Source organism: Marmota monax, unplaced genomic scaffold (assembly GCF_021218885.2).
Source record: "Marmota monax isolate L192 unplaced genomic scaffold, Marmota_monax_Labrador192_F-V1.1 WCK01_AAM20220418_F8-fsc00020, whole genome shotgun sequence".
NCBI lineage: Eukaryota > Metazoa > Chordata > Mammalia > Rodentia > Sciuridae > Marmota > Marmota monax.
In genome coordinates, this window is record NW_026692912.1 from 13,966,075 (window position 1) to 13,991,057 (window position 24,983).

At 33.3% G+C, this 24,983-nt stretch overlaps 1 protein-coding gene across 1 annotated transcript in view; it reads right to left on the minus strand.

Moving 5' to 3' along the window:
- Megf9 (multiple EGF like domains 9) overlaps positions 1-24,983 on the minus strand; it is a 102,125-nt gene that overhangs the window by 23,652 nt on the left and 53,490 nt on the right. The window contains exon 2 of the mRNA XM_046451250.2: positions 20,769-20,970. Coding sequence (XP_046307206.1) covers positions 20,769-20,970 — 202 coding nt within the window. The remainder of the gene's footprint in view (positions 1-20,768; positions 20,971-24,983) is intronic.

Here is a 24,983-nt window from a genome sequence, read left to right on the forward strand (position 1 = left end):
TTAATTTAACTTAGGATGTGCTTCTCTATAGAAAAATAGAAAAAAAAAACAGTTCTTAGAGCTTTAATCAAATAAAATCAGTCCAAAAAAGAAAGAAAGCCAGGCTTATATAATAATACTTACCACATCTTAATGCCTTTTATCCTAAGGAATCACCTATTAAATTCTCTAGTCCTATTAAAAGTTGAGTAGTATATTGGGTCATGTAATTTCTTGGCAAACAACTAATTTTACAGAAAATGTAAAATGGAGTCATCTAAAAGCAGGAGTAATATAATAATGATGATAATAATAATAATAATGTGTCCCCTTTATTGAGGGCTGTGTTGGTAAATACACATTCTCTCTAATCTTCAAGGTAATTCCCAACTATAAGGGTCATAATCCTCATTTTACTATTGAGAGAATTCAGAGATGATAAAGCTATTGTCTACAGCCAGTGAGTCAGGTTTATTTATAGCAAGCCAGACTTTTCACATTCTGTAGATCCCAAGCATCACCATTACCATCTATACAGGTGTTGACTTTAGTGATACTTTTTCTGTTTAGTCCAGAATAAACACCTGCCAAGTAAATTTACTTGCTGCCAAATAAATTTCAGGTTTTCCCTAACAAGAGCTGAGCAAGGTTACTGCTCCAAGAGCAACATCTGCCTAACAAAGTCCGAGGTTCTCAGAGACACAAACTCAAAATATTTTTACGTTTAAGCTATATTAAAGCTTAATTAAGTTCGATCTTCAGTACCACATAAAAATAAAGATATTGTGTCCAACTACAACTAAAAAATAAATATTTAAAAATATTTTTAAAAAGCTTAATTAAACTTTGTACTGATCATATAGAAGATAAGCATTTGGTTTTTTAAATGTAACAGAAATTTACCAAGCATGTCTATTAAGTAACTGCACAAAAGAAATCCTACACACATACATAATGCAGAGTCTCACACAAGTATGCTCCAAAGTACTAAAAGATCTGGCAAAGTAAATTTGTATTCATCAAATATGAAGTACAAGAACATCTTATTACAACCCAATTGATAAATGGGCAAGAAGAAATATAATCATAGAAGAAGAAATGCAATCAATCAACAAACATATGAAAAAAATGTTCAAGATCTCTAGCAATTAGCAAAATGCAAATCAAAACTACAATGAGATTCCATCTCACTTCAGTCAGAATGGCAAACGTCAAGAATACAAGCAACAATAAATGTAGGCGAGGATGTGGAGGAAAAGGAACTGCAAATTGGTGCAACCACTAAGGAAAGAAGTATGGAGATTCCTAAGAAAACTGGGAATGAAATCACCATTTGACCCCATCATTCCCCTCCTAGGTTTATACCTAAAGGACTTAAAAACAACATACTATAGTGATGCAGCCACATCAATATTTATAGCAGCTTGATTCACAATAGCTAAATTATGGAATCAACCTAGGTGCTCTTCAACAGATGAATAGATAAGGAAACTGTGGTATATATACACAATGGAATGTTACTCGGCCTTAAAGAAGAATGCAATTATGGCATTAGCCAGTAAATGGATGGAAATGGAGAATATTATGCTAAGCAGAATAAGTCAATCCCAAAGAACATTTTCTCTTATATGCATATGCTAATTCACAATAAGAGGGGGGAAAGAATAGAGGTACTTTGGATTAGATAGAGGGGAGTGAAAGGAGGGGAGGGAGCATGAGGGTAAGAAAGAAGAAGGAATAGGACATTACTACCCTATGTGTATATATGATTACATGACCTGTGTAACTCTACATAGTTTACAATGAGACAAATGAGAATTTTTACTCTATTTATATATGATTTGTCAAAATGCATTCTCCTGTCATGTATAACTAATTAGAAAATACAAAAAATATATTTTAAAAAAGAATATCTTATTACAAAATAAGAAAGAAACAGTTAATTTAAGTCCCTTTATGCTATCAAAAAATTACAAAGGATATCATATTATTTCAAAGAATGGCTAAGAACATTTCATTAACCCATTTCCAAGGCTTTTTAGATGTTAATCAAAACATGTTAGCTCCTCATTCCCTAAAATATATTATTCAGTATACAAGAGGATAAACAGTTACTTCTAATGATGGTGTTTGCCTAATTCACCATCTGTAAGTAAAAGGTATTACCTTGGAATACAGAATCACTTAGTAATATCTCATAGCCCTAACATAGCCAATGTTCCAAAGTAGTGGCTTGCCCTATCAGGGACTTTTCCTTAAAAAATCCGTTCTGGGCATTAAAAGGTCTGATGTAAGCAGGCATCTTTCTCCCTGGATAATGTGTTCCTTAGTTGTCTATTTGAGAAAAAAAATCCAAGACTAACTTCATGAATCCAGATAAAGCTATTGTCTGAGTCTGGATACCATGCTTCAGTCTTTCCAGGGTAGATTTTGAAATAACAGGAAAGGAGGTGATTTCCTGTCTTTAAAAAAAAAAAAAAAGCATAGTTGGGCACAGTGGCACGTGCCTGTAATCCCAGTGGCTCGGAGGCTAAAGCATGAGGATCACGAGTTCAAACCTAGCCTCAGCAATGGCAAGGCACTAAGCAACTCAGTGAGACCCTGTTTCTAATAAAATATAAAATAGGGCTGGTGACATGGCTCAGTGGGTGAGTGCCTCTGAGTTCAATCCCCAATACTAAAAAAAAAAAAAAAAAAAAAGTATCTGTCTGTATCTATACATCTCATCTATATCTACATCTGTATCTATATATCTACATATATGTAGATATATGTATATATATATGAATGACACAGAGTGGGAAAGTTTGGTTGTGGGGATGTTACTCATGGCCCATGGCCAGTTTCTGCATGTATAAGAATTAAATCACTCAGCAAACATAAAGCTTTGCCTGTGTGACTCCTTTTATAGAATAAAGCCTTTATAGCACCCGCTTTCATGATCTCCCTCTGTTAAAGACTGTTGAATTCTTTCTGAAGCAAAGGTCAATGATATAAATGAAATGCAAAAACAAAATCAAAAAAGGCCTGTTAACATATCACTATGCTTAACCATAGATTCAAAATAAAAGAACCCAAGATTCACAGCTTCATATGTGGAGAATAAGGGTGCAGAACTGGATTTTGAATAAAAATCAGAAATCTATACTACTGAGATCAGCTAACAAAAATTTTAAGATAGAATTTGCTCATCTGGTATCACTTCTTAAAAATGTGAGTTTATAGTAAAGTACTTACACAGTATATAGAATTATGTCACAAAGAAGAATATAGAATATTCATTAAAAAGCAAACGCAGGAGGGCTAGGGCTGAAGCTCAGTGACAGAGTACTTGCCTAGCACATGTGAGGCACTGGGTTCAATCCTCAGCACCACATAAAAATAAATAAAATAAAGCCATGCTGTCCATCTACAACTCCAAAAAAAAATTAAAGAAATAAAAAGCAAATGCAGGGCTGGGGTTGTGGCCTTGCATATGTGAGGCACTGAGTTCAATCCTCAGTACCACATAAAAATAAATAAATAAAATAAAGGTACTGTGTCTATCTGCAACTTAAAAAAATATTTTTTAAAAAAGCAAATGCATATACCACACTAAGTATAAATAAACACATTCTACACATTTCTTAAATCATACCAAAACAGGATTCTCATATTTTCTTACCATGTCAATGTTATATAATTTATACATTCATGGGTATGAACAAATATTGCAAGGTTTTAGCAATTAAAAAAATACTTCTTGAGGCTAAGGGTGTTGTTCCATGGTAGAATATATGCTTAGCATGTAGGAGGCCCTGGGTTGGGCTCAATCTCCAATATCAAAAGAAAAAAATTAATAAACAAAATTAAAGGAAAATCCCCAAACTTCATTCTCAAACATATATAAATAAATATAAATAAATAGTTATTGATTTCTCAAAAGGAACCTCAAAAGTGTGTCATCTCAAGACATGGCACATATTTATGTCACAAAAATTCTAGTCAAACTGATTTTTAAAGGTTCTGTTCTGTTTGGGTGGAGAATGTTCAGAATTTCCACTATTTTATAATCATATTGAATAGGTTGGAAGAGTGAAATGCAGAAAGGAAGGTATCAGCATTTAAGGGGGGAAAAATAGTCTAAAGAGACAGAGTTTGGTTCATAGTCTAGTCCGCTAGTACTTTTTTCTCTTAGCTTCAGTATTCTCATTTGTAAAATGAAGATAATTATTCCAAACTTTGTAGGGCTATTGTGAGAATTAAAGACTGCAACCACAGGGAACTCAGCAGTGAGCAGCTAAGTTCCATGTGGACACAATCTGAAATCAATACAAAATTGCCAATTATAAACTCTCGGACACATTCAAAATAAATTTTAAGAGGTAGCTAAGAAAAACTTTTCTCACTAGAAAATGTTTTTACATGGGAAGGTAAACAAAATGAAAAATTATTAACAATTCTAACTTCATGTTTGTGACATGGTTTAGTGAAAGTAATGAAAAAAATAGCTTTCTTTTTTGTTATGAAAGAAATTCAATAATTGGACATTTTGGCAAAAGATCGTCTGTTTCTCTGTCTACAGTCATGGAAAAGACTATTATGCAACAAGCAAAGCTCCTTTTCTGAAAGAAAAAAGGATAGCTTTATTGTTGAAACATTGGGCTCTTATGCTAAACATTCCTTGTATTTTTTAGGACAAATAGTCTAAAATATGTTTAGAGGAAATCCGTATTCAGACAGAAACTCTTAATACTCAGAAAAGAGTATTATCTAATTGCAAAAATATTTTCTGATAACTGATCTTACCAAAATCAAATTTAAAAATTTCCTTGAAAAGCCAAAAGTAGAACTTAAAGGTAAAAGAATAAAAAATATCCTATTTCCAGGGCCCAAACTTGGGAATTCTAACTTAATTCAACCAGAAAAGTTATTACTTAATTCTTTCAATTTTTTTAACAGAAGAAACACAGCCAGAAGAATTCTCAAACCTACTCAATGACCCCATTATTTTTATAGAGATTTCTAAATTTAAAAAAGTCATTTTGAAAAGAAAATGTAGAGATAAACATGGGGACCAGGTATCATCTAGATAAGAAGCTGCTTCTCAAATATGTTGATGTTTGAATTTGTGACCAATATGAAAGTTTTACTTGATGAAAGTGTAATTATTAATACCTGGTTTGTGTATATACTCTGTTCCAACAATTTAACTTAAGGTGTAGAATTTAGAACTCATTTTCTCACAGAAATGACAGCATAAGCGGTGGCTCAATTTTCAGATTAGCAAACAACCTGCTTAACCTTAAATGTTGATATTGATAGTACTAAAGATCAAGCCCTTTTTTTTACCCAAATTCTGAACTGTATAGGGAGTACAGTGCTCAGGAGGCACTAGTATGGATTATAAATAAAGTACACAGCATGATATTCACAAATTATTTAATGTAATCTTTTCAATTTTTGTATGACTTTCATAAATCTCAGTTTTATCACTTTCTGGCTGATTTTTTTTTTCAAATGTAGAAACAACAAGTTGTTTAAATGTGTAAGTCAACCTTTGGTTTTGGGGGACAACATAATGTCCACTTAACAAGTTGTTTCTACATTTGAAAAAAAAAGAGTAATAATCCTTGTTTCAAAAGGTTGTGAGGATTAAAATTAAATATTTAAGTGCCTTCCAAACAGTAGGAGCACTACATACAGTAAAATATAAATACTTTGAATATTCTCCACTGGTAGAGCTTCAGGAACATAGTCAATGGTAGGCAGAATAAGAAACTGGGTATTTGTCTTCTAACAGTATTTTTTTCTCTTTTCTTATTTATTGATTACTTCTATGAACTTAATAAAAGCAAGCCAGAAGGATTTAATGTGTTTAATTCATTTAATAAACTTGCAGTACCTCCAAAAGAAGTTTTTATGTTAATCTTCTCAGTAGTCATTTAAATATTTCTTCTAATAAATGAGAGATTAAAAACATAATTGCCAAAGAAATGAGACACTGCTTCTGCTGTGTCTCAAAACAATTCTGACTTTATTTCTTGTTTATAATCTCTCTCCCCAACTAGAATGTCAGCTCTGTGGAATCAGGGTGTGTGTGTATGTGTGTGTGTTTCATCCCCTGCTGCATTCCCAGTGTCTGGCATAACACCTTGCACGTAATAGGCTTTCAAACTTTGTTTAATGACTGTATGATCTGGCTCCAAAAATCTACATATACTTTCTTCATAACTCATGATGACTTCTAAGTACAAAATTTGTTTTCATTTTAGCCCATTTAATATTTTCCATGCACTTAAACTTGATACTTTATGTCATGTTTAAATAAACCTCTCAGAATACTGGAAATGGGATATTCATTTTACATGAACAAAATGGACATTTAATGAGTGGTGCATGATGGGCAATAGATCTTATAAGACACAGATCTGTTGGTTTGCTTTTTAAAGTAAGAAAAGCCCACATTTAAAAGTATTTTAAAAGAAAAAAATATTACCCCTCAAAGAAAAATCTATTTTGCTTAACCCCTATTAGTAGATTTGATTAATCTATTATGGCCCTGCCAAATGGGCCTTGTTAGCTTATATAATACTCATATAAGCGAAAAATAGAGGTTGGACTGCTCCATCAACCTCCTCTTATTTCTTCTGATTTTCTTTTTTATGTAAGTCAACCTTAGGTTTTGGGGGACAACATAATGTCCACTAGATCAGTGGTTCTGACACATTAACATGCAACAGAATCTTCTGCAGGGCTTGTTGAAACACTCATTGCTGGGCCCTATTCTGAAGTTTTTGATTTAATAGTTCTGGATTGGGCTCAGGAATTTGCATTTCTAACCAGTTCCCAGGTTATGCTGATATTGTTGGTCTGGAGACCATAATGGGGAATTACTGTACTACATTAACTGGAAAAACAGCACTGTACTTATTTTACTCTATTTTTATATCCTTATACTTGACTGATAAAATTACTTAATTTCTACCTCCAGCCTTAGTGCTGAACCATTAATTTGGTATCAAGCCTGACCTAAGAAAAGGGTATTTAAGGCATTCAGCCCCAGTAGTGGATCATCAAGCCCTATTTGCTGCTAGTTCCTTTGACCTTAGACCTCTATGTTCTCTATGACTGAATTACAACTATTGTCCTAGTTTCTCAATGCCTGGCTTCTAGTCCCAGTTACCCTGCCTCCCACTTCCCACCCCAAATACTAGGTCCATGACACATGCTTTCAGACCTCACTTATGTCAAATGGCTGTGATTTAAAGCCCAGCAAATAAGACTTTCTGACACCTCAAACCATGAACTCATCTTTAATAATTATAATGTCCTAATTTCTACCTTTTCATTTCAAGTGATTCTCTATATATACTTTCATAACTTCACTTTACCTTCTATGAAACATTTATTTTCATTGTAGCTCAAACTGATTTCTAGGTTTAAATTTCCATGGGTTAGTACCTAAGTTGTTGATTCATGCTCACCCACACGGAGCCCTGCATTTCATATTGAGATGTGCATACTGCCATATCTAATTTTGCTCATTCTGTTTCAGGGTACAGTGGGAAGAGCCTCGGAGCCGGAGAGATCTAGGCTTGAATCTAAATTCTGCTATTTACTAGTTATGCCTTGTTGCTAAGTAACATAGCCTCTAAGAGAAAGATGAATGAGTTGTTTCAAGAAGAAAAGTTATATGTGTAAAGCTTTGAGCATGGAAGTTTAATGGTGTTCATTAATGTTAATTTCCTTCTGTTCCTCCAATGCCTCTCCTGAATCATGCAGCTTCTTTAGACAAATAAGTCAGCCAATAAAGCTAATATTTCCTTCAAATATCTATAATATCTGTTTTGGTGGACATTTTATTCAATTGCTGAACTTTTTTTAATTTTTAATTTTTTAGTTGTTGATGGACCTTTATTTTTTTATTTATTTGTATGTGGTGCTGGGAACTGAACCCAGTGCCTCAAGCATGCTAGGCAAGCGTTCTAAAAGCGCCACAACCCTTCAATTGCTGAACTTTTAAAATATCAACTTAAGACTAGCAAAAGTAAAAATTAATTAAATGGTCATAGTGTATGTGTTGGAAATTGGAAAAGCGGGGGGGTATGTTACTGACAACATAAACTGTATTTTATTTTCTTTTTCGGGGGGATGGAAGTGGTACTAGGGATTGAACTCAGAGGCACTCAACCACTGAGCCACATCCCAAGCCCTATTTCGTATTTTATTTAGAGACAGGGTCTCATTGAGTTGCTTAGCACCTCGCTTTTGCTGAGGCTGGCTTTGAACTCGTGATCCTCCTGCCTCAGCCTCCTGAGCCACTGGGATTACAGGCCTGCACCACTACACCCAGCTGTGTTTTCATCAACATGAAAAACATATCTATGTCCTCCCCATATACTTTTTAGAATAAAGCCAACTTGAAGGTATTGAAAAATCTATCCAATATAATAAAATGTCTCCACAGAAAAATGAACCATCAATACTTTTCCTTGTGCCTCCCTGATCTACAGCACTGGGGTATATACTAACCCAGTTCTGAATGCCATGGGACTTTAACTTAGTAAAAGAATATGGAATATCATGTTAGAAGACTTTGAATTGACTTTCCTCATTCTGGTAGTTAATGGTCATTGAAGCCTGGGCTAATGATGTGATCTTGCTTTTATTATTATTTCTTATCTGTAATTTGGTAGATAATCATCCTTATCTACCTATTGTTAGAATCAAAATAAAAGAATACTATTAATTGGAAATTAATAGTTTTAATTACAGATACTAGTAATTTTTTATATATTTTTATTTTTTTGTAGTTATACACAATAACTTTTTTATTTATTTTTATGTGGTGCTGAGGATCGAACCCAGGGCCCTGCACATGCAAGGCGAGCACTCTACCAGTAAGCCATAACCCCAACCCCAACAGATACTAGTAATTTATATTCCCTGGAAACCAATTTAATTTATAAACACAACAAGAAGCTTGAAAAATCCACTGGAGGTAATCCAGGCAAACTGTTGGTAGGAATACAAATTAATATAGTCATTATGAAAAACAGTATGGTGGATCCTCAAAAAATTAAAAATAGAACCACCACATAATCCAGCAATTCCTTTACTGGGTACGTAGCCTTTTTTTTTTTTTTTGTACCAAAGATTGAACCCAACGGCACTTATCCTTTTTATTTTTTTATTTTGAAAAAGGATCTAACTAAGTTGCTCAGGGCCTCACTACATTGCTAAGGATGGCTTTGAACTTGTGATCCTCCTGCCTCAGACTCCCAAGCCACTGGGATTATATATTCAGCATCCAGCTGGGTATATATCTAAAGGAAATGAAATAAGTATATTGAAGAGACCTCTGTACTCCCATGTTTATTGCAACACTATTCACAATAACCAAGAAGTGCAAACAACCTAACTGTCCACACCAACTGATGAAGAAATACACACAAAAGAATACTATTCAGTCATTAAAAATAATGAAATTTTGTTATTTGAAATAACATCGATGGAACTGGAGATCATTATGTTAAGTAAAATAAGCCAGGCAAAGAAAGTACTACATGATCTTATTCATATGTGGAAGATTAAAAAAAGGTGATCTTATAGAAGTTGAGAGTAAAATGGTGGTTACCAGAGATTGGGAAATGTAGCAGAGAAGAAGGAACAGGAAAAGGTTGAGCAATGGTTACTAAATTATAGATAAGAGGAAGGAGTTCTGGTATGCCATTGCACAGTAGTATGACTATAGAGAAAAATTATGTACTGTATATTTCAAAAAGCTAGAAGAAAGGATTTTGAATATTTTTACCATAAAGAAATGCTAAATGTTTAAGGAGATAAATATGTTTAACCTGACTTAAACATTACACAATGTATATAGGTACTGAAACATCACATGATACTCTATTAATATGTGTGATTTTATGCTTTTATATACGTTAAATTTTCAATTCAACTTTAAAAAACCAAATTGGTGAAATACACAGAATGTGTGTTAAGAATTAATCTACACAGAACCTTAAAAATGAAATTCATAATTTTGATCTAATCCTACATATTTTGTCACAATAATTAAAGCTGAAACACATGTGTCCCTTTTCACAGGAAATCTAGAAAAATTTCAAGTTCAAATCTCTCTCTGGGATTGAAAAATTTAGATATTTTGAGTGGAAATTTTACCCAGGGAGGGAAAAAAAGTTAAAAGTTCTGTATTTCTCTCTACCCTCCAAAAAGCACATTTCTTCCTATGGAAAAAAAAAATACATGAGATGCAAAAGTCATGCTGATTTAATTCTCTTTCAGGGGACACAAGAAGACAAAGCCTTCTCTGTGGGAACAAGAGTTCTTCTATTTAGACTAATGTTTCCTCCACATAAGTTCTAGAAGCTTTTCTTTTTAAACTTTAGAGGAAAAGGATATTAAATCAGGCTATGGGTTTGATTGGATTTCCTAACCATATTCTAATTATTTATCTATAATGGCAAGTCCTCATGCCAACAAAGTAAGTTTTTTTCCTTATCCTAATTTCTCTTCTGAACTTAAGGCTAAGAATTATCACTAGGCCCAGTAACTTTGCCCTCATAATAAAATAGTAAAACTAGGCCTGGGGAAGTAGCTCAGTTATAGAGCTTGCCTAGCATTCACAGGACCTAACTTCAATTCCCAGTGCTAAAAGGAAAGTAAATAAATATAACCAATATATATTTCCTTGGTTGCTCCAAATAATAATTCAATTAACATTCTATTTAAAAAGAATATTTTCCCATTAATGTCCTTCTTCTGTCCAAAGCTCCAATCTAGTATATCACTTACACTTACTACTCATGTTTCCTTAGCCTCTTCCAATCTGACAGTTTCTCAGTCTTTTTGGTCTGTTATGACCTTGCAGCTTTTGAAGAGTTGGTCAGGTGTTTTGTAAATGTCCCTCAACTTGGGTTCATTTGATGTCTTGTCACAGTTAGACTGAGGTTATGAATTCTGAGGAAGAATATCACATAAGAAATGTACCCTTTCTCATCTCATCATATTAGGGGGTACATAATATCCACATGACTTATTACTGATGGTATATCATTTAATGTTATCACTCAAATGATAATTTTTTAAAAAAGTTTTTAGCTGTTGAGAGACCTTTTATTTATTTATTTATATGCAATGCTTAGAATAAAACCCAGTGCCTCACACATGCCAGGCAAGTGCACTACCACTGAGCCACAGCCCCAGCCCCTCAAATGATAATTTTATAATGCTAGGAATTTACCTATGTGATAGTAAACTTAAAGGCAATTAACAAACACAAAAGGCAGAGGACAGATGTGGTTTGAGCCCGTTTCTACAACTTACTAATAGTCTGTTTTGAGGCAAATTAAGTTTCAGTGTCTTCATCTATAAAATTGGAACAATACAATTCAAATTAATTATTATTTTTTTAGTTTTTTTAGTTGTAGATGGACACAATACCTTTATTTTGTTTATTTATTTTTATATGGTGCTGAGGATCAAACCCAGTGCCTCATACATGTTAGGTGAGTGCGCTCTACCACTAAGCCACAACCCCAGCCCTCAATTAATTATTATTTTATCCTTACAATTTAGTACATATAAATCACTTAGCCTGGTACAAAGCCAACATTCAATAAATGTTAATGTTGGGGGCTGGGGATGTGGCTCAAGTGGTAGCGCACTCGTCTGGCATGCATGCGGCCCGGGTTCGATCCTCAGCACCACATACAAAGAAAGATGTTGTGTCCGCCGAAAACAAAAATAAATAAATATTTTAAAAATAAATAAATAAATGTTAATGTTGGTCATTAACAGAGTTGATGATGGTACAGGTTGAGCATCCCTAATATTAAAATCTGAAATCTGAAACTTTTTGAACACAGACATCATACTCAAAAAGCTTTGGATTTTGGCCAGGCGCAGCAGTGCATGCCTATAAGCCCAGCTGCTCAGGAGGCTGAGGCAGGAGGATTACAAGTTCAAGCCCAGCCTGGGTAAATTAGTGAGATCCTATCTCAAAATAAAAAAATAAAAAGGGGGCTGGGGATGTGGCTCAAGTGCGGTAACGCACTTGCCTAGCATGCACAGGGCGCTGGGTTCGATCCTCAGCACCACATAAAAATAAAGATGCTGTGTCCACCAAAAACTGAAAAATAAATATTAAAAATCTCTCTCTCTCTCTCTCTCTCTCTCTCTCTCTCTCTCTCTCTCTCTCTCTCTCTCTCTCTCTCTCTCTCTCTCCCCCCCTAAGTAAATAAATAAAAATAAAATAAAAAGGGCTGGAGATGCAGCTCAATGGTATAACACCTGTGGGTTCAATACTCTGAAAAAAATGTTTTGGATTTTGAAGCATTTCAGACTTTGGATTTTTGGAGTAGGGATGCTTAACTGATAAAGACTATACAAATATCCTAAAATCTGAAAAGCTACAAAGTCTGAAATAATTCTGGTCCCAAGCATTTCAGATAGTCTACTGTAATAATGTTAGTATCATTTGCAAGTTTGTGGTATTTTTGACTCAGAATGAAGTCAAACTATAGACCAGAAAACACTGTGTTATAAGACTTTAAAACCTTTTAAGTGTAGTGAAATGTCCTATTAGGAAGATGTTTAACTAGAGATTAAAAGTGTGGTTTCTTTCTTCTTTAGAAGAGAAGTTTACAATTGCTCTTCCATTTGGGCAGTAGAGAATAACTGAAGCAGATGCTCCTAAGTCAATTACTTTATAACCTTAAATATAAAGTTAAAACCCTTTGTATTTCAAATGGTTAAAGAATAGTGTCTCACCCTTGAAAAGAGAGGAGGACTTAGGGTTGGTTGGTGGAAAGACTCTGCAAAATGTCTTCAACCTTTTGGGACTAACTTGCACACTGGATATGGTTGCATGTATAAACTGAAGAAGCTGATTATGCAGATCTACAATTTAGAAGCCCTAATTTAGAGTATTCTTGAAAGAACTTGGCATTAAGGGAGTAGTTTCATTCTCCCTAAAAAAAAAAAAAAAAAAAAAATCACTCGGACTCTGCCAGGATCTGGACCAGTAAGAGTATCACTGCAGAAGGGAGCAAGCATTATCCACCAGGTTGTTCAGGATTAGACTTCTACTCACAATTCACATTGCAGTGAGAAACAGCAATATCAATAAACCAATCAGAATCATGTCCCTTTTATGACTACCATCACAGGACTGACCCATAGAGTTATTAAACAATTAGTAATTAACTATTGAAAAATGAGTTCTCTCTAAAAGACAGTATTGAACTTTATGTTACTGAGGTATAAGAGAATCAGAAAAATTAATAAGAAAAAATTGGAGGTATGTCTATATTTGAGCTTTGTTTGTGGAAAAGTTTGACACTTATATAAACTTTCAATTTCTACATATCTGCTACCCCCCAAAGGCCTCCCTATAAAGATTAACCATTTTAAAAACTCTTAAAAAGTAAAGGGCCCTTCAACTTGTTTTTAGCAACCCAGAAAGAACATGAGTATGAGGACACTCAGCAGCACAGCTTATAGGGGACTAAAATCTCATGGGATACAGTGGGTGGTAGCAATTTAATTCCTGCAGCCTGCAACAAAGGAATAATGGTAAGCATAGCGAGGGGTATGAACCTGAAAAGAACCCTAGACTAAGTATTTCCCTAAATTCAACTGAGAAATACAAACTTAGATTATACAATGTATTAATACAAGAAATGGAAAATTTCTAAAGAATTATGTACAGAAACACTGCTGTCATGTCACCATTCTCACCATCCTCCACTCTGTCAATATTCTCTCATTGTTATGTATATAACTAAACTAGAAGCTCCTATGGAACGAAACCCATTGTCTTGTTTGTATTTTATCTCTCATAAAGTTTATGAAATTACCTGCACATAGTATAGTATTTGGTGTCAAGAAAATATTCAATTGTTTAATAAATGAATTTCTTGATACCAAATAAATAAATAAATAAATGTAAAGATATTGTATCCATCAACAAGTAAAAAAATATTTTTAAAAAATTCCAAATTGACCTAAAAGTGGCTTAACAAGGTGAAGCAAGTAGAAGAGTCTACAATAAGGCTTAAGGACAGTGACGTGTTTGATCAAAAGAAATATCTCTGTTTCATAAATTTTTGTTCAGATCTTAAAAAAAAAAATCAACTCGTGACATTCACAAAAGTCATCAGTAGCTGAGGAAAAAGGTTTTTTTTTATATTCATTTGACTACAGTTGATATCTAATTAATAATTAGAAGACCAGGAAGGCAAATTATGCCCTGTATTAAATGGAAGTTTTAAGATAAAAGTGCACCAAAAAAACTTGGAGCTTTCCAGACTGAACTAGTTATACATCATTTACACTTAAAAATCTCAACATACTCAGTATCTTTTTCTGAAAAACCACTTTCTGATCATTTATTAATGTTCAGCTTTTAGAATAATTTGTTTTTTCCATGATCTTAACATGAACCTTGGTGTGATATACTTAATATACCTTCTAAGATATAAAGCACTTGTTTATTTATGGAAACAATGAACCATAATAACAAGATAAAGGATAAATTGAGGTACTTTTGACCAAGATGGATACCTCTTAAAAAATTCCATTTTCAGGTAAAAAATATTGAAGTATACAAAAAAAATCTGATACTGGTATAATTAGAGGAGTAACAATTGGTGTACAGAAAAATGTTATTTTAAAACAAGAGCTATGTCTTCTATTTTTCTATAATATAAGAATATACTAGCTTATAAGATTTTTTGAATTTGTTTCTAGCAATCAAATCTTTGCCTTACTCTTCCAGAATTACAAAGTACTAAATAAGAGTTTGCATAAACAGCTGTTTACTCCCAAGTATTACACAAGAGATGATTTTTAGAGCCCTAAATGAATGTGTATCTTGGAGGTGTTTTGGCATTTATTTGAAATTCATTTTGGTATTAGTTTACTTCATAAGTAAAATTTGCCTTATATCCTGTAGCATATTCCCATCAGCAAAAATGCAAAGTAGTAAATAATTCAAAATATATTGTATAGCAGCAACCATAGATTTTATGGAAAGGATATTAGGTCATTTTAAACTTCTTTATTATCTTACTAACACAATCTAAAATAATACATCTTGTCTACTAACCTATTGGGGATACTAAAAAAAATTCTCTCATCAGTATATAATAGTCTACATATAAAGTCAGACCTGGCAGTATTTTTAAGAGCTACATGAAGAGATTTAGGTTTTGACTAGTAATACTGTGTTTTGACATCAAATACTATCCATTCATTTATTAAATCTATATCAAAATGTAAAACAGGAAAACATTAGAAATGTGTTCCCAAAGGAAAAATGAAAAGTTCATATATTATAGACCAACTCTTTCCAATTAAACAGGTTGGAACACCAATGGTGACATGAGGGGGTGGCCATCTGTCAGTACATAAGGGACTTTGTGTCTGCATACAAAGGCATTGCTCAACCCACATCTGGCTCCTGCAGCCAAAATCTACCCTCACTAGGGCAACTCCTGCTGAAATATAATGGCATAAAGGACAGGGAAATTAATTTTTTAAAAGTCAGTTGTTTGTTCCATAGTTTTTCAACATGTGAAAGAACCAGGACAGAATTGAGTCTGCTTTTTTACTTTTATTTATTTTTGGAATGAGAACAGGGAGTCAAAACAGAAGAGAATTTGAGTAGGTGTTAGATAAGATTTCTCATCTCATTGTATAATCTTGGGAAATTCAATTGAACTCTCTCTCTCTCTCTCTCTCTCTCTCTCTCTCTCTCTCTCTCTCTCTCTCTCCCCCCCCCTCTCTCTCTGATGGATAAATTACCTTTATTTTATTTATTTTTATGTGGTGCTGAAACCTCACACATGCTAGGCAAGCCCTCTACCAATGAGCTACAACCTCAGCCCTCAATTGAATTCCTATGTTTTACTCCATCTGATAAGTTCTTTTAATCTCTCTTTCTTCCTAATTTATAACTTATAAGGCAGACCTCAGTTTTGTGCTCCTCTAGAAATCCTTTCCTTATAATTTCAAATTACCCCTATTCTTTTCCTACTCTAAACAACTCTACTTACAAATTAAACATATATTTATCAACTATTTTATATTGTATTCTAGTTGTTTGTGTCCTTTAGTCTTGCAACGATTATAAGTTTCTTGACAAAAGCAATTGTAATATTGTTTTTATTCTAAAATGTTGCCTAATACAAAGAGAAGGCAATATAATACATATTGCAAATGACATTTGTTCATCAAAGGGATGATCCTCTCATGTTCTAAATTTCTATTAATCCCAAACTGGGATTAGCCCTTATCAAGCAGAGCTATTTACACAGCATGAGTTACATCACATGAGGGTTAAGGTCTAATTACCAAGGACAACTAGAAGCTATTCCTAGAAAATAACAAGTAGTCTAAGTCATAGCATCAGTTTCTTACAATAATCACTCTCTTGACCCAATACCTGAGATTTTGAGAAAGGTTATATCCACACAGTGGCTAGGAAAACATATTCTAGATCTATATTGCAAATGTTTCAATGTTACCTCTTTTGTTTACTGTTATCTCCTGGTAAATTAGGCAAATTACTTAACTTCCAGTTGTTTTCCTATACAAATGAGATCAGCAATAACAGTGCCTATCTTATATTGTTGCCATGAAGATTAGATGAATAAATCACTGAAAAGGGCTTAAAATATTGCCTAATATGTATTTAATTAATTTTCAGCTATTATTATTCTAAAATATAGAATATTCAATTTTAAATGGTATAATAGGGTTTTATGAGAATGGACGCAAACAAGTGAAAAATCTTTCCTTTATAATGAATAGTTTCTTTTTTAGCTTATTAATAAAAAACAAATACCTCAATTCTTTCTTATACTCAAGTCTGGTTGACCTAGTCCTGCTCTTTTAAGATACTGATTCAATTCCTCACTACTTTCTGTTATAGTTTAGATCTGGAATGTCCCGCCCAAAATAAATATTATTCTGCATTAAACCATAGAAAAATGTTATTTTTTCTCTAAAATGTACATACCTATCCTTGCAGCCAAAGACAAATAAGAAATCAGGAAAGTAAAAGAATTAAAGATTGAAAAGAGGAAAAGTGACTGGAAGAGAAGTGAAGAAAGAGGCCAAAGTATTGTGAGGATTATCTAAAGATAAGGCAATCATCTAGAACTCTGACAGGAACATTGTCAAAGAGACAACAGTGAGCCATGTGTATAAAATAAGGGGTGATGCCGGAAAGCAACAAGGATTTGTTTGGAACAGCATAGTCTGTTGCCATGAGCTTCACAGGTTTGTTTGTTTGTTTTTTCCTAGGAGGAGAAAGGGAGAGCACTCAAGAGGTATGAAGAAGATATCTATTTCAACTCCAGGCCCGGAAGTAAGTAGTAACAGAGAAAATAACTGCAGGGGAAGCAAGGTCTCTCCAGATTTCACTTAGAAGAAGCTGTAAATGGTTTGAGAAATCAACATATGCAGATAATATAAATTCATATGTTACTTCATTGTCAAAAGAAACCTACAGGATAACAAAACCTAGAAGTTACACATAGAAAATAGCCCATGCAGAGTAAATAATAAAACAGGTATTTTCTACCTCCTTCCTAACTTTAGTCATTCATTACTGAAAATCAGATGTTCTATATGAAATACTAACAAAAAACCTATCTCTCAATATTTTGAATGAAAAAAAAATACAATTCAAAATGACCAAAGCCAGAGTTATAGCTCAGTGGTAAAGCACATGCTTAAGCACATGCAAGACCCTGGGGTTCAAAACTTAGTACCAAACCAACAAACCAAAAAAAAAAAGTGTACTAAAATATAGTTAAGCACCCCAAAAAGGTAACAAACTCCCAGGTTAGAAGCAAAATGTTGAAAACATCACTTCTGGATCAAAACACATTTCTAAGGTTATCAACAGCTTATAAGGCATTAAATCATCTTTGTTGATATCTGGTAAACCTTTTAAATAATATAAATGTGATTCTGATTCTAAAATTATAACTAGAATTTAACACAGACTCCCACACATTATTTTGTTAAAGATGTAGTATATGGCTTATTCACTTTTGGACAGAAATACAAATTTTTCTTCCCTAAACATCAGCCAAACACATTTAACATTAAGTAATTTGGGGACATTTGGGAGTCAAATACTAAGAGACTTTCTAATAGGAAAAAAATTAACTATGAAGTCATTCTATGGAGTCTTCATATTACATTTGTTCAATTAGACTGAATGGCTATGTTAGTGTAAAAATAGGGCAAATTAACAATCCCTACCAAACATCAGAATTTTCATATTCCAAGTAGGAAAATAGTAGCGAACTCCTCAAGAGAGTTTCTGTGAGAATTAAATTAATAAGTTAGCAGAGTGCCCTAGTACATAGTACATGCTCAATAATTATTAGTTATTTATCTATTCCTATTATTTTTATTATCTGTCTAGCAATTGTAGCTTATAAATATTTGTACATACAGAATATTGTTTGATCCTTAAGACATAACAACTGTATGCAAGAGAAAGGACATGGATTTCCACCTCAAAAATAAAATGATAAATGCTTAAAATAAGTGACTTGCCTAAAGTTACTTGGTCATCTAACAATACCCACCCTGACTGGAGATAAGCCACCTATAAACCAACAATTGCCAAACTTTTTCTTAAAAGACCATATGACTTGCAGGCCATATGGTCTCTGTTGCAACTATTAAACTTTGCCACTATAGCACAAAAGGAGCCATAAACAATGCTAAACAAATGGGTGGGGCTATATTGCATTAAAGCTTTATTTATGAAAACAGGTTATGCGTTAGATTTGGTTCAGGGACTATGGTTTGTTGATCCCTGCCCAAAACTTTTAGGTTACCAGTCCTATGTATTTTTCTAATACTTTATGGTCACTACCTATTTTCAGGATAGTGATTTATCATTAACCTTCTAATAGCATTAACCATCAGGGACAATATAAATCAGAAATAATTTGTGAAAGAACTTGAAGACAGTAATATACACTACATAGATATTATTGCGACTGTTTTTTCCTCTTCTCCAGCTTTTAAAACTCTCTTTGCCTCTTTCCTTATTTCTTTCTCCTTTAATAAGGCAGTTGGCTTTAAAGTAAATACTTTTCTATTTTCCTAAAAATATAGAGGCAAATATGTTTGCAGAATCTTATCTTAAAAGATATGGTGGACATTTGATGAGATATTAAAATAAACACACTTATCAATGTCTTGTCTTAAAATAGTAGAAATGTGAAACTTTGTAATATAACTTATATGGACATGGGTTTTTGGGGGGAAGGGAGAGGGTGAAGTAGAGGGAACAACAGTAAGCAGCTATTATATTCTCAATCTCAAAGAACAGAGTTATTATCAGTTTTCTCATTAAAGATGTTACACAGGGGGCTGGAGTTGTGGCTCAGTGGTAGCGTGCTTGCCTAGCATGCATAAGGCACTGGGTTCGATTCTCAGTACCACATACAAATAAATAAAATAAAGGTCCATCAACAACTTTAAAATATTTAAAAAAAAAAAAAAAAGATGTTACACAGTGTGGTAGTAAAGACACCAGACTTGGAAATGGAAGACCTAATTTAGAATTGTTTTTTTTTCAATTACTATCTTTGTGACCTAGTAACCTACATATAAGGAATTGCTGTGAAGACTAAGACAAATAACTATGTTATAATACCAAGCATCATAAACATTGATTATTGTTGCATTTGAAGTTATAAACTTCCTAATCAAGTACATTTCTATATGTGAATAAAAGTACAACATGATACAATACAGTGCAATAACATGATTTATAAAGCGTCCAAAATATCTATTGCTAAGGATAAAGTACAAAAGCATTTTTTTTTTGCCAAGAAGATGAAAGTTCTTTAAAAACATTCCCTTGTGTAAGCCAGAAATATTCTTTGAAATTAAAACAAACCAGGATTTATTACGTGATGTGTGCTGAACATTTTACATCAACTCATTTAACCTTTACAACAATCTTGAGACGAAACTGATCCAATAAAATGAAATGACTTGCCCACAGCACACAATGTCTTGGATTTATACCCTGGTTACACTGATTCTAAAGCTATATTCTTTTTATTACATAATATTCTTTTCATCTTTTTGACTTGGGATCCACATAAAGCTAAGTGCCTTATATAAGGCCAAAGAATAATTAATTTTGGTGTAGTAGTAGGTAAACTTTACATAACAAGGCATGGTTTCACCAGATTAAGTCTCTCCAAATCACAAACTTTTTCAGGGCTATTTAATCTGGTTTTGGCCTCAAAAATGTAATGGTAAATAGGATGAAACCAGTCTATTTACCATTATCTTTTTAAAAAATGGATATAATCAAGTGAAACCTTAGATGTTCAACCCTAGAATTTTGATAGGAGAAAAAAACCAAAAAACAAGTTTCCTTAAACTCCAATCATACATTAATAAGTAAAACAAAATATTTTCATTGGCTATATCTAAAAGTTAGCCCTTCCAGAAATCAGATTCCTTCCTTAATTTTTTTCCATGAAATTTAGAGAAACTATCACAAAATAAAATTGGTGTCCCCGATGTTTTTGAAGAACTAAATCAGAAAATTAGAAGCTTTTGGGTTATGATATTACATGTAACATACAAAGTGAGGGAATAAAAATATATAAAATATTTTATAAATTTATGATCATTCTTTCCCTTTATTTAAAAGAATCTTTATTTAAACCACCCTTTTTTCCCCTTGCTAAAATAGAATGAACTTTACCTCCATCCTCTATGCTTACCTGTTGCAGAGGATGCTGAGGGCCCCATGTAGACTACAGTGACATGGCAGACAGAGCCCAGAAGTGTGATTCAGGTAAAAGCCCTCCTTGCAGGCTTCACAGTGAAGTCCCTGATAACCTTTCTGACACTCACACTGCCCTGTTGTCAGGTTGCAGTAAGTCACATCCAGGCTTCCAACCCTAGAGCAGTTACATACATACTCTGAAAAGGAAAGGAAAGAGACATATCAAACAAAGTTCAATACCCTCTTAATAAAATGAGCTCTATTTTATTTCTCATAATAAATATTTGTGACAAATTTGTAAGGCTTGATAAATTATTTTTATCTAGTACTAATTTACTTTCTATACTGTTAATTTACATTAGGAAAAAGTAAACAGGGAACATAAAATTATGTATGGTTCATAATTATAAAGCTAACATCCTCAATTTCCCTTCCAGTACTCTTTATGTTATTAGCTTTTATGAATTGGAAGCTTCTAAAAGCAGGCTTATCTACATGGCACTGAGAGCACATGCTAGAAATGAAATGTGAAATAATAAATAATCCCACTGCATAACAGCAAAGACCTCTAAAATACTGATGATTGAGTCCAATAACATATACAAGGTCATATAAGATTATGTCACAGCCGTAATCATGAGCTAATATGTTCCACCTAGGAAGAAACTAATAGAGGATTGAAGATTTAAGGTAAGGAAATGATAAACAATGAATCCAGAATAAAAAGACTGCAGGTTCATCAAGATCAGTAGTAAAAACCAACCATAATGTGTCTTTCCCAAATTGAAAGATTTAGAAAACAAATATTTTCTTTAGGTATATTTCAAGCAGCTCTTTGGATGAAAATAATTAGAAGCCCTTGGTTTTATCCTTCTAATACAAAGACTTATTTGAAGGTTAGGATTTTTTTTTTTTTTTTTGCTACTACATCTACTCATTTTATTAAAAGGAAATGATTTTTAACATAGTTTGACATATAATAAACATAGTATTTTGTAAGCACCTCCAAAAAGATGTAGCAGAGAAAACAAAACTTAGAATATATTCTAGGTATATGTTTCAAAGCTTCAGTTCAAAATAGAAATGAACTTAGACTAAAAGAAGTCAGAGAAATCTATGGTACAAATTATACTCATGAATAGGTAAGACAGTATATAAACTGGTAACATACTGATAAAAGTTTACTTCGGAAATACAATCCTTAAATGCTATTTTTTAATTGTTTTTCTAAAAGTTCCTGAATAACTGCAAATGCAGCGACTTGAGAAAAGTTAAAAAGGGATGTTCCTTTTTATCTAAAAAGAAAGAAATTAAACTTCAAAATTCTTTGTGTGATCACACATATCATATCCATGCAAGACAAAACAAAGGATTCCACGAAGAAATTCCCACTTGGCCAACTCTGTACCTCCTATGCATCTTCAGTTCCTAACCGTTGGTGTCAGTTAATAAACAGGCTCTTCACACTTCTTTTAATTTATGCACATAGTGGATGATTTGTTTATTTTATGCATATCCCAAGCATGGATAGTGGATTAAAAATTCCAAAGGAAAGTTCAGATTTTTTTAGCCCCAAGTATAGGAAAGGAATCGGCTTGCCACCACAATCAATGTTCTTTGTTTTGGGACTGGTGATGTGGTTCAGTGGTAGAGCACTTGTCTCACATGTGCTAGGCCATGGGTTCAAGCCCTAGCACTAAAGAGAAAAAAAAAATCTTATTTTAACTAACCTACATAAGCATGGTATTTCTTTGAAAGAGTTACATACTTTTACTTTATATTTACTTTCCAGGCATGTGTGTGTGGTGGGTTTTGTATATAAGAAAGGCATGTTCAGTAGCTTTTAAAGCTGCCAACAACAACTTCATGGTAAGACCTTTGCTTCACCAAAAATAGACAGAATGCTTAAAATAACATTTTTCTTCTGGAATTTGGCAGAAATTCAACATATATCCAACTCTTCCTGCTGGACAAATTTCATCACAGGTTAAACTAACCAAATTATGCTGGTACAGAAAGAACTAGCTAAAGAAAAATAAAAAGATAAGAAGTTTCATAATAAAGACAGTAAATTTATTCTACTTTTAATATTAAAAGTATTTCCATCTGAATACTCAATCAGTATTCTCAATGAATCAGATATAATTAGCAGTATTTTTTAAAGAATGCAATTAATCTAAGAACTCAGAGATTAAAAACACAGTATTTTTTTTCAGTAAAGATTTAATGGATAAAACCTTTAGTACTAACCAAGTTCATTGGCTATTTTTTTTACTGAGTAAATTCAATTTCTTCATTACCTCCTGAACATACTCTTGTTAGTTCCGTCTCTTAACTTTTCCTCATTCTGTGCACTTGAAATGTTTTCTGTTCTTCACATATTCAAACCTTCCTCCTATTTCAAGAAACTTAGTCCACCATAACTTCTAACTCTATTGCCCCTACTAACACCTACTACCTGGAACTCTCCTGAGAATGTAAAGAGACAATAAAGCAAAACAGTTCTGAATGCAGACCACAGAGGCAGACAGCTAAGGTTTACCATGATACTCTCTCACTAAATTTATAACCTTAGGCCAATTAGTTAACCTCTGTGTGCTTTCATTTTCTCATCAACAAACAGGGCCTAGTAATACTACCTATAACACTCATCCCCAAAAGTGGGTTTTGGAAGTACTGCAAATAATTAACATAACAGCTGGGGAAAAGTGGGAAGTGATACTATAAAAAATAACATAAATGTAATTCATTTGTTAGATTCATAGGCCACAGCTTTGTTATACCCTATAGACAAGATCTGAGAGCCTAGGAATGGATTTATTACCATGGCATCTTTGGACAATGTCTAGAAAATGGAATTAGTGCCTTGTTATACAGAAATCCAAGTTGTGAGCCATCCAGATAAAAAATAAGAGGATAGCCTGTAATACTAGGTTCCATGCATCACTAATATGTGTGCCTACAAACACAGTGATAAAACAAAAGAATTTAGGATGTGGTTTCAGAGAGGATGAAAAACAAATATTCATTAATTATATGCCATGGTACTAATCATCCTACCCATAGTAAGGTGAATGGCAAATATTTTAGCAAGAGAGACCACCCTGGTTGTGGGAAGGAGGCTGACATCAAGACAAAGATGTGCTATCGTATTAATACTTTTCCCCAAAATAAGCAAAGAAAAGGAAGCAAGAACAAAGCACACCAAGTGTCAGAGAGCGTGTACATCTTTTCATTTGTAGCTCAGAATCTGAAGTTCCTTGATTAACCTCAAATGAAATGACCTAAGTGAAATGAAAACTAAAATCTCAGATCCTTCATGGTTCTGGACATTTGTGGGGAACCAGATAGGAGATAATGCAGAAATAATTCAATCCCTTAGTAGAATGCCAGCAATATGAAAAAGAGAAAAGGAAATTTCAATGGTAGAAGCAATGGGAAGGACTTATAGCAAAGACAACAGGAAATGCTGACTTTTAATGAGGAGGAATCTCAGACACCAGAACTCAAAGGAGTCTCTGACATGATTAATGGTAGGTCATTAGTGTGAATGTTAATGAGAATGAAACAATATGAAGAGGACACCAAAAGCTAAACACAAATAGTATCAATTAAATGCCAAAAAGTTCATTCGGTTGCCTAAGTAAAAATATAGAATAAAAATTTGCCAAGTAGCAGGTTACCTTCCAATGCCCTATACTTCTTGGGAAAAGTATATTCAGAAATAATTATTCAGAAATAATTAAAGCAATGTAAATGTTCACAGAGAGAATATAATCTTTGGCAATTTTTTTTCTTTTTGTTGTTTGCAGTTTCTGGAGAACAATGAAACATAGTGATTTGAACCCTGAAGAAGAATAAGAGAATAAAATCTGGTCCCAAGCTGCTTTAAGCATTTGAAAAGAGAAATTCAAAGGCCCGGGAGTTAGGGGTGTGGTTCAGTGGTAGAGTGTTTACCTAGTATGTGCCAGGCCCTGGGTTTGATTCCCAGAACTGGAAATAAAAGAGAGCAGGAGGAAGGGAGAGAGAGAGAGAGAGAGAGAGAGAGAGAGAGAGAGAGAAGAAAACACATATAAAGGCCCAGAGAAAGAATAGTTCCCCAGAGAACTTCAACTTATGAAATAATTTTGATGTAAAAATATCCAAAGAAATCACTGCATACAAATCAAATGGTGCACTTTTTCAAACACTCCTTAGTAAGGACCAACCA